The sequence below is a fragment of the Eulemur rufifrons genome, chromosome 24, assembly GCF_041146395.1.
Source record: "Eulemur rufifrons isolate Redbay chromosome 24, OSU_ERuf_1, whole genome shotgun sequence".
Classification (NCBI taxonomy): Eukaryota; Metazoa; Chordata; class Mammalia; order Primates; family Lemuridae; genus Eulemur; species Eulemur rufifrons.
Window position 1 is genome coordinate 17,656,246 of NC_091006.1, and position 10,951 is coordinate 17,667,196.

The 10,951-nt window shown below is 44.0% G+C and overlaps 2 protein-coding genes across 2 annotated transcripts; both read right to left on the reverse strand.

Moving 5' to 3' along the window:
* On the reverse strand, window positions 1-1,053 carry LOC138374249 (olfactory receptor 6Z7-like). The gene has a single exon (XM_069456960.1). The coding sequence runs from the start codon at window positions 1,051-1,053 to the stop codon at window positions 1-3; it is 1,053 nt and encodes a 350-aa protein (XP_069313061.1).
* An 8,039-nt stretch (window positions 1,054-9,092) lies between these two features.
* Window positions 9,093-10,064, reverse strand: LOC138374250 (olfactory receptor 10A7-like). Its single transcript, XM_069456961.1, has one exon. It carries the CDS (start codon window positions 10,062-10,064, stop codon window positions 9,093-9,095), a length of 972 nt encoding a protein of 323 aa, XP_069313062.1.
* Between the last annotated feature and the right edge of the window lie 887 nt (window positions 10,065-10,951).

Sequence of the window (10,951 nt, forward strand, 5' to 3'; positions counted from 1 at the left end):
TTATACATTATGTTGAGAATATTTTCCTGCAGCTTCCGATTTGCCTTTGAAACCGACGCGTGTGTTTCTGCCCAAGAAGGTCGGGACAGAAGGTCCGCGCCCCTGCGGGGAGATTGCACGCTGGCCGAGCGCGCTCCGCAGCGCCGCGTGGACCTCGCGGTTCCGCAGGCAGTAGACCACCGGGCTGCACAGCGGCGTGGCCACCGTGTAGACGACCGACAGCACCTTGTGGAGGTCTGTGGATTCCAGGCGGCTGCTGCGGGAGTACGTGAAGAGAACCAGCGCGTAGAAGGCGCCCATCACCAGCAGGTGCGAGGCACAAGTGGAGACAGCTTTGCAGCGCGCAGCGGCTGACCGCATGCGGAGCACCGCCACCCCGATGGCCGTGTAGGAGGCCAGAGCAACCAGGAATGAGCCCCAGAAGATGACGATGGCCGAGAGGAAGTCCACCAGCTCCGGCAGGGCCACGTGGGTGCAGGACAGGTTGAGCAGAGGGGAGATGTCGCAGAAGAAGTGGTTAAGGACATTAGGGCCACAGTAGGACAGGCTGGCGATGCATGTGGTCTTGGCTACCGAGACCAGCAGTCCCCCAAGCCATGAGGACAAGGCCAATCCCTGGAAGACCTGGGGCCGCATGAGCAGCGGGTAGTGCAGTGGGCGGCAGATGGCCACGTAGCGGTCATAGGCCATGGAGGCCAGGAGGGTGCACTTGGTACCAATGAATGAGATGAATAAGAAAAGCTGGGCTATGCAGGCTGTGAAGGGCACAAGGCAGGGTCCAGCCCACAGCCCCACCAGCAGGCTGGGCATGGTCACAGACACGTAGCACATCTCCAGGCAGCTGAGGTTGCCCAGAAAGAAGTACATGGGCTTGTGCAGCTCGCTGTGCCTGTAGATGAGGTAGACGATGAGAGTGTTTTCCAGGAGGGTCAGCAGGTAGAGGGTCAGGAAGACGGCAAACAGGGCATCCCTGATGCCCAGTCTGGAAGACAAGCCCAGTAGGATAAAATCCTGGTTTCTGGACATATTGGCCAAAGCCAGAGACCTCTCCATCTACGTGAAGAAAGAAAGGTTTTTAGAGACCCTGGCCATGCAGACGTACATGGGTAAAAGAGGAGGAGTGTATTTGGTTGGACTCCCCTGCTGCTGATGTAACTTTGCTGTGGGTGAACTACTGTTAGGAGAGAAACAGTGAGCAGCAATTGGGAATTGCAAAACCGCAAACAGAAAACTTACACCTGTGCTTACGACGTCTGTGCTCTTAGGCAAGACACTCAACCTTTACAAGCCTCAGCCGCCCTATCTGTAAAATGGAGGTGAAATCTATTCCCACACAGTCCTTAGTCCTTATGTATATTGAGCACAGCAATAGATGAGATAGTACTTTATAAGGTGAGGAATGATTATTATTTTCTTACCTTTGATGACCTTAGTGGTTCTTTCCACGTTGGATTTTTTCATTTTATTTTCCAAAAATGTCTCAAGACCCCAGGCGTCATCTGCCTATTTTTTATTTTTAAAAATTTTAAAGTTGTATTTTATTTTTAATTGACATAATAATTGTACATATTTATAGGGTGCAGTGTGATGTTTCTTCCATAACATACATACACAGTGTAATGATCAAATCAGGGTCTTTAGCATATTGGTCACCTCACACATTTATCGTTTCCTTTGAATGTAGTGAGAACATTCAAAATCCTGTCTTCTAGTTATCTCAAAACATATGATATAATATTGTTAACTATGGTTACTCTACTGTGAAATAGAACATGAGAAATTATTCCTCCTCCCTAACTGTTGTCTGAACTATTTTAAATAAAGGAAGATTCGTAGTTTCCTTATTCAGAAAATACACCTCTCTTAGTTGGGTGGAATTTCTGAGGAAATTTGTCACTGTTTGTTAGAAAAAAATGCCAGCAGTAATTGGTTTTCTAAAAAGACCAATGAGAAATTTCCTCCTTGAATATTTCTAAAGACAACTCCTTCCAGAAAGATAACATAGCAGGGTTTTGTTTGGTTGGTTGGTTTGGTTTTCTTTTTTAAATTTTTTTTTTTTTTTTTTGAGACAGAGTCTCGCTTTGTTGCCCAGGCTAGAGTGAGTGCTGTGGCGTCAGCCTAGCTCACAGCAATCTCAAACCCTGGGCTTAAGCGATCCTACTGCCTCAGCCTCCCTAGTAGCTGGAACTATACCTTGGGTGTATAGAAAATAATAAAAATATACAAAAGGAATTTAAACCTTGTCTTTTTAACATTTAAAAATTCTAATTATGAAAAAAGTTCTGATTGACACAAAAAATTAAAAGAAAAGACACAAAATAGAAAAATATATTAGCAATACATATAAGTGTAGGATACACAAAGAAATTGGTCAATAAATATGCAAAATAGTTTTTTCAGTGGAAAAATGGACAAAAGTTTGGAATGTGTCCCTCACCAGAGAATGACTCAAAGCACAGAAATATGCTGATCTCCTTAGAAACCAAGAAAATGGAAATTAAAACTAAAATTAAATACCATTTCACACCTATAGAACTGAAACAAATATAAACATCTAAAAATATTAAGTTTAACAATAACATTCATACACTGCTTCTGGGAGTCTAAATTGGTATGATCAATTCAGAAATGAATTAGGCATTATCTAGTAAATTTTAAGATATGACTATGCCCCAGAAATTCTATATTCAAGCCTATGTCCAGAATAAGGTTCATAGCAGCACTGTTTTACTAGCGAAAAAGAAAATAAAAACTTTGAACATCCAGTAGTAAAATTGATAAGTAAATTGTGATCTCTTTATACAATGGAGTGTTATTCTGTAAATAAATAAATGAATCACACCTAACATCATTAATGAATCAATCTCAGAATCATAATATTGAGCAAAAAATCACTTAAGTATGCAAATAGTATAATTTCATTTATATGAAAGTCAACCTATGCAAAAAATTTTTAAAAAACATATTTAGAAATTCAAAGGCATGTAGTAAAAGAGAGTAAGGCAATGATGGGTTCAACATTCAAGACAGCACTCTTAGAGGGGAGGAATGGAGTGCGAAGTGCACATAGGGGGCTTTTAGGACAAGAAGTCATGTTCTTAAAATCGTTAATGAGTACACAGGATTCACTACATTATTTTCATACCCTACACGTGTTGCACATTTTCTTTTGCATTAACTCAATATTTATATAAAAGTTATTTTGAAAAGTAGCTTCTATATAGGTTAAAAGGTATATAACTGTTCCCTCAAAGGTCAGTGTTTTGCCTGTTAATTCTTTTTTTTTTTTTTTTTTTTTTGAGACAGAGTCTCACTCTGTTGCCCGGGCTAGAGTGAGTGCCGTGGCGTCCTCCTAGCTCACAGCAACCTCAAACTCTTGGGCTCAAGCGATCCTCCTGCCTCAGCCTCCCTAGTAGCTGGAACTACAGGCATGCGCCACCATGCCCAGCTAATTTTTTCTATATATTTTTAGTTGTCCACATAATTTCTTTCTATTTTTAGTAGAGACAGGGTCTCGCTCTCGCTCAGGCTGGTCTCGAACTCCTGAACTCAAAGGATCAGCCCGCCTCGGCCTCCCAAGTGCTAGGATTACGGGCGTGAGCCACCGTGCCCGGCCTTGCCTGTTAATTCTAAAAATAAAATTCAAAAGTAACTTTCTCAGTTCAGCATCCTCATTCCATTCCCCAGAGGTAATGACTGTTACCATGTTTTGTAAGTTCCTTCCAGAAATTTTGCCAGTGTATTCATGCACTTTGTATAACCACCCTCTTCCCTTTAAGACATGGCTGAAACCACAAATCGAGTGTGCCTACCAAGATCCCTTTGAATATAAATACTATATTCTTTCTCCCATACTTCAAGGTCTCCTCCCTCATTTGTTTTAGCATTATTTTCCCCTTTGAAAATGTTTCATTCCTCATGTTCAAACTAAGGAAAAAGAATGAATACTTCCAAGTCTGTTGGTTTAAACAAAGAATAGACAAGATCACTAAGATAGCCCCCTTCGAGTAACACATGAAAGTGTTGAATAATACAAATGCAATAAAGTATTTGTTATTATTGCTATTGTTAGTTATTTTATAATTATACGGAAGTAGTTCAGCACAAAGTAGCAGGCATATTCTTAGTTAAAACTTTTATATTGTGGCACATCTCATTTTTCAGATAAGCACAGCTAGAATCCAAGTTGGTGCTTAAAGTTCTTTTCAGGCTAACTTCTCTGCTGGTTAGGGTTGCACTTCCCTTGGTCCTGAACAAGGCTGCTCAGCCACCCCTGTCCTTACGGCCAGTGGCGCTGTCCTTAGTGTTGAAATAAATCCTTGCCAGTCTCCTACTATGGACTTTCTGTCCTGGGCTGGACTTACTGCCTCCTCCGATAAGCTCCATCCCTTGTCCTGACTTCTTTCTTTTCTATCTACCTCTGTTACTGATTTAACTTCTTCATGAAGGCTTCCTCCTGTTATCTTGCTTCTCTGACAACTCCGGATGTCCTAGAATGTCCCTGATTAATCTGCTGAAGAACTGATGAGTATCTTAAAAGGTATTGAACTATTTGGGGATGATTCAAAGATTTTGAGCCCATTCTACAAACATTTGTCACACCTGAATTGCACCCACAGCCTGAGATACAGATATGATTGACTTGTTTTTTGTCCCCCAGACAAGTCTGTGACCAGCCTCTTACTAGTTGTGTGACCATGGGTGAGACACTTAACCTCTCCAATCCTGAATTATCCATTACCTAAGAAGACAATATTTCTTTCAAAAACAAAAAAGATACTACATAATTCTAGCATTTATTTATGCCTGTGTACTATGTTCTGGGTAATTTAAATGTGGTATAATAGAGTAAGGTGGCCCTCAAGCACTTGTACCATGGCCCACAATAAGAAATACATTGTGACCGAGTCGCAGTGACACACATACACTCTAACACCATATCTATATACGAAACAGTTTAACAAAGCAACACTTACCTTTACTTTATGTAAATGACTTTGATATTTTTTTCCACATTCTAGTCTATGTTAATTTAAATCCTAGTTTTGACCCAATAAATTGATTTAATGATTCTCAGTTTAAAATATACTGTCATCAGCTTATGAACCAATCTTTGGAATCAAGGAGAACTGGGTCTCTCCCAGGCTCTTTCTGCAACTAGTTTGTAACCTTAGACAGGGGCTCCAACCTTCTAAGCCTCATGTCTTAGTCTCCAGCATGGAGATAACAACCCCGACTTCATAAGGTTGTCATGACGATTAACTCCAGTAAAGTCTCCATGGTGCCCAGTGTCCTCCCCCCACAGGTGTCCTATAGGAAGGAGGACTTTTCTTATCGTCTCTTTTTTCTTCCCCAAATCAAGTGATCTTACTTCCTTACCTCTCAGCCAAGGCAAAAAAGTTCTTTTTTCCTTTCCTGAAGGAGACTTTTGAGAACAAAAAGATTCAGCTTCTGACCCTGGACATAGGGGAAGATGCCAGTGACTTGAGTTGGCCAATGAATTCAAGGATCTCCACCCATTTCAAAAGTGCTGGAAGAAGTCATATTTGGTCCTGAGCAGTGAATTCTCATCTGCTTCTCCTAATTTATCCACCTCTGTGTTCTCTGAGCTGCCAAGGAATCTCTGTCTTTACAGCCAGCTGCAAGCAGAAGGACCAACTTAAATCCAAGAAGTGGACCTTAGAGGACTGTCCTAATCTCTGTGGATTTAGAGAAAAGATTAAAGTGAAAACTTTTCATGGAAGTGTACTGGGGCTTGGGAAAGTGACTCAAAGGTAATGTTGGTTCCAAAACAGGCCTCATTCACTTTGAAACCCTTAATGGTGCCAGAACTTGTGTTGGATACTGACACTATAAAGCTGCATGGAATAAAATTCCTGCTCCTAAGTTGCTCCCAAGACACTGAGGGATACTGACTCTGAAACAGATTATTTATAACATCTTACAGTAAGTAAAATGAAACATGTCAGTACGCAGATAATGGGAACCCGGAGATGTGGCAAGACATCGTAAGAGGGATACATGAGTGCAGTCTCTCAGAAGTGTTCCAAAATCATCTCTGCTTGATGTAAGACAGGAAACAAGTAGATAGACAGGAAATTACACCAGCTTAGAGAGAAAATTAGAATATTTTCTTCCCACTGCCTGCTGGGTGGGAATTTTAGCTTCCTAAATTAGCATTCAACAGTAAGCATTATATGCATACAACGCGTCTTTTCCTCTCTATGCCCAGATTCCACAATAAGTAGGTTTCTCCATTGTGGAACACCCAATGCAAATTTGAGTTATCAAATTTAATTATTTTTCTTTTTCTCTTTTGTGCAATCAAATAAAATAGATAGATTTAAAGATCATGCACCCATGACTGTAGCATAGCTTCCCCCCACCAAGGAACAATAGTGGCATCAGTATACAATATGCTGCAATCAGCAAACAATACAAAATATCTCTTTTTCTTTTTTTCCCTATAGTTACTCTTTTTGTTTGTTTGTTTTTGGTTTTAAAACATCTTTTAATTGACAAATAATAATTGCATATATTCATAGGGTACATAGTAATGTTTTCATACATATAATACATAGTGATCAGATCGTGGTAATTAGCATAACCCTCATCTCAAACATTTATCATTTCTTTGTGTTGAGAACATTTAATATCCTCCTCCTAGTTACTTGAAACTATACATTATTGGTAACTATAGTCATCCTACAATGGTACAAAACACTAGAACTTATTCCTCCTATCTAGCTCTAGCTTTGAATCCTTTAACAAATCTCTTACAGTTTTTTTTGTTTGTTTTTCTTAATTCAAAATATTAGAGGGGTACAAATATTTTTGTTACTCGGATACCTTGTATAATGCTCAAGTCAGTGCTTTTAGTGTGTACATCACCAGAAGTGTTCATTGTACCTTATAAGTAAGTTTTTACCCCTCCCCCTCCTGCCCTTCCCCCACGTGGGAGCATTGTCTGGAAGATTAAACTATTCTATGCACATAAGCACCTATCAGGATTCTTAGTATCTATTAGATGCTCAGTAAGTGCTGGCCATTGCTATTATTAATATCTGTAAAATGGAGGTCACATACACTTCTCAGAGATGATGCAAAAATTAAATGAATAGAAACATGCACAGATCTAGCACAATAACAAACACACAGTAGATAATAAATGTTCATTCTTCTTTCCCTTAAGCCTAAAAACCACTTAGCTCCTGACACTTACATGCTCTGAATACCTTGTGTTATACATATTTACTTACTTTTCTCTCTTACCAGTAGACTGTGACCTCATTCAGAGTGGGGACCCTGTCTTTTATTTATGTATTCTTGATGCCAAGGAAAGATCTAGGTTACAGTAGCTCTTTGGAATGTTTGTTGATTCACATTTAAAAAGTCAAAGATCTAGATCCCAACCCCTAGAATGTTTTTTTTTAACATGAGTTATTTTGACTTTGGAATGCTTGGTCATGACCATACAAGGATGTCTGATGCAACTGGTGATGGAGGAGGGAGGAAGAAGAACCCGGCAGAGCAATGGCCTGAAGTCAAGTCTCCAAGGAATAGACCACAACGTATTGAACAAGTCCCTTATTAACAAATATTTGCACAGTTTTCCAGTTTTTTTTTTACTACAAACACCGCTTCAGCAGATATCCTGGCATGCTTATCCTTGCCTATGTATAGGAGTATATGTATAAGAAACATAGGGAAAAAAAAGAATTAGTAGGCCAATATACATTTAAACCTTTTAAACATATTAAAAAATTGTCATTTAAAAAAATTACATTGCTTTGCATTCCCATCAAAGACATCTAAGAATGCTTGTTTCACACCCCCTCCACTGTACTAGTTCTGGTATATCTTTTCAATTTTTACAAACTCACAGAAATAAACAATACCATTGTTGCAATATGCATTCATTACAACTGTCATTAGAACCTCATCTCCATCCCTTTATTGGTTTTGATTACATTCGCACTGACTTCATTATCAAACAAGTACTCCCAGTTACAGGCCAGATAGGTGCTGGTATCTACAGGTTTACATCTTTGTTTTTTTTTTTTTTTTTTTTGAGACAGAGTCTCACTCTGTTGCCCAGGCTAGAGTGAGTGCCGTGGCGTCAGCCTAGCTCACAGCAACCTCAAACTCCTGAGCTCAAGCGATCCTCCTGTCTCAGCCTCCCGAGTAGCTGGGACTACAGGCATGCACCACCATGCCCGGCTAATTTTTTCTATATATATATATTTTTTTAGCTGTCCATATAATTTCTTTCTATTTTTAGTAGAGATGGGGTCTCGCTCTTGCTCAGGCTGGTCTCGAACTCCTGAGCTCAAACGATCCGCCCACCTCGGCCTCCCAGAGTGCTAGGATTACAGGCGTGAGCCACCGCGCCCGGCCAGGTTTACATCTTTGCAGCTGCAAGTCCAGGGACTAAAAGAAGTTTGAAAAAAATTCTTGGGGTATGACTATCTGATGTAGATCCTACCAATGTTCCAAATTCCTCATCTCAATGTTCCACATGATTTGCCAATAGCATGTTACTGGGTATGACATGGCCAAACCCTTTCCCCTGTTGTAATAATAATAATAAAAAAGCCTGAGCTAGCCCTGTGATCCCAGGAGAAGGATGATGGACACATGGACCAGAGTTGCTTCAAGCCAAGCCCACATCAGCCAACCAAGCCTACCAAGCATAGCCAAGATCAAAACCACCCAGAAAAGCCCAGCTGAGATTAGCTAACCCTCGCTGACAGAAGATTCAAGAAAACAAACAGCATGTTTTAAGACAGTGGATTTTATAATGATTTCTACACAGCATTCTTGTGGCAAGAGCTGACTGATTCACTCCAGGTGGTCCAAAGTAGATTCCTTTGTCCACCCCTACTAAATAATTGTGATCAGGGACTGAACGCTTGGTCTCAAACCCTTCCTTGGGCAGAAAGGTGGAATCAGCATGAACACATGGACTAAAGAAGAAAAGTCATAGCTCCCCGGAAGAAATCAGAGGGCCGCACTAGATGCTTGCACATGGATCCTGGGCAAAAAAACTAGACATCAATAATCCCTGACTCTAAGCAGTGGCCTGGAAGAGCTCACTCACGGGCACCGCAGCACAGGCGCCCCAGAGCTGCCTTCACCTCCTTGTTCCGAAGGCTGTAGATGAGGGGATTGAGCATGGGGGTGACCAGGGTGTAGGACAGGGACACCACCTGCTTGCTCTCCAGGGAGTAGCTGGCCTTGGGGCGCAAGTGGATGACCCCCGTCGTGCCATAAAACAGAACCACCACGATGAGGTGGGAGGCACAGGTGGACAGGGCCTTGTGGCGCCCGGTGGCCGACGGCATCAGTAAGACGGTGGTCAGAATCTTGGTGTAGGACACAGCGATCAGACAGAAGGGAACCATGATGACAAGCACTGTGGCCACCAACACACTGGCCTCAAAGACCCGGGTGTCCGCACACACCAGCATCAGCAGAGGGGCGATGTCACAGAAGAAGTGGCGGATGCCCCGTGGCCCACAAAAAGGGAAGCGGAACAGCCAGATGGTGAAGACCAGCGCCACAGGGATGCCGGCCAGCCAGCAGGCGGCGGCCAGCAGGTGACACAGACGCTGGCTGACAATGGCAGCGTAACGCAGGGGCCTGCAGATGGCTACATAGCGGTCCCAGGCCATGACAGTCAGGAGGAAGCACTCAGACGTGACGCAGGACAGCACCAGCAGCAGCTGCAGCGCGCAGCCCACGGGCGACACTCCCCGGCCGGGCCGCAGCAGCGTCACCAGCAGCCGTGGCGCGATGTCCAGCGAGAAGCAGATCTCCACGAGGGCCAGCTGGCGCAGGGAGAGGTACATGGGCGCGCGCAGGGCCGGGGCCAGGCCGGGGAGCAGCGCGATGAGCGCGTTGCCCAGCAGCGCCAGCAGGAAGGCGGCCAGGAAGAGCGCGGCGAGCAGTGGCCTCAGCGCGGGCACGTGCGCGAAGCGGAGCAGGACGAAGTCGCGCGCCCAGCTTTGGTTGGCCCAGGGCGCGGCTGCGGGGGTGCCCGGGGAGGCCCAGGCCGCAGGCATCGGCCCAGGGTGAGCACTGGGGACCGTGTCCGGGAGGGCGGAGCAGGCCTGGGGAGGGAAATGGGAGGGAGAAATCGGTGAGGTGGAGAACAGCGCCCACCTGGCCTCTGTTCTGAGTGCTCGCTGCCCAGCGCTGGCGGGGGAGGGGGTCGCGGGGGGGACCTTGTGAACCAGAAAACCAGGCCGTGCCACACACAGGACCCCACTTGGACTCCCCAGCGAACGTGAGGTGAAATCAAACGACTCCCCTGCTGGCCTGGCCCCTGCCGCTTCTCTGATGTCTGCTCCGCTGAGCTCCATGCACAACGGCTTGTCCACCCCAGGGCCTTTGCACTGGCCACTCTCTCCCCTTGAGATCCTCCTGCCCAATGTTTACATCACTGCTTCCTTCTCTCCCCCAAATGTCAGCTAAGACAGCTGCCTTCCGCAGAGTCCTTCCCCAGTGGCCCTGTTTAAAGCAACCTTTCCCAAACACACACATCAGTCACTACCACAAAATCTGGATTTTGTCAAAGCAGGTCTGAAGTTGCTGTTTGCTTGTTCACTTGCTGATCATCTGCCGGCCCCATTCAGTGATACATCCATGAGAGCTTTTCTACCTGGTTTGTGTCTGTGCTTCTGGCGCATAGAAGAGTGCCTGGCACACAGCAGGTGCACAATAAAAATCCATCTACTAAATTCTTTTTTTTTTTTTTTGATACAGAGTCTCGCTCCATTTCCAGGGGTTAGAGTGCCGTGACGTCACCCTAGGTCAGAGTAACCTCAAACTCCTGGCCTCAGGTGATCCTCCTGCCTCAGCCTCCCAAGTAGCTGGGACTACAGGCATAAAGCCATGACATCTGGCTAATTGTTCTATTTTTAGTAGAGACGGGGTCTCGCTCTTGCTC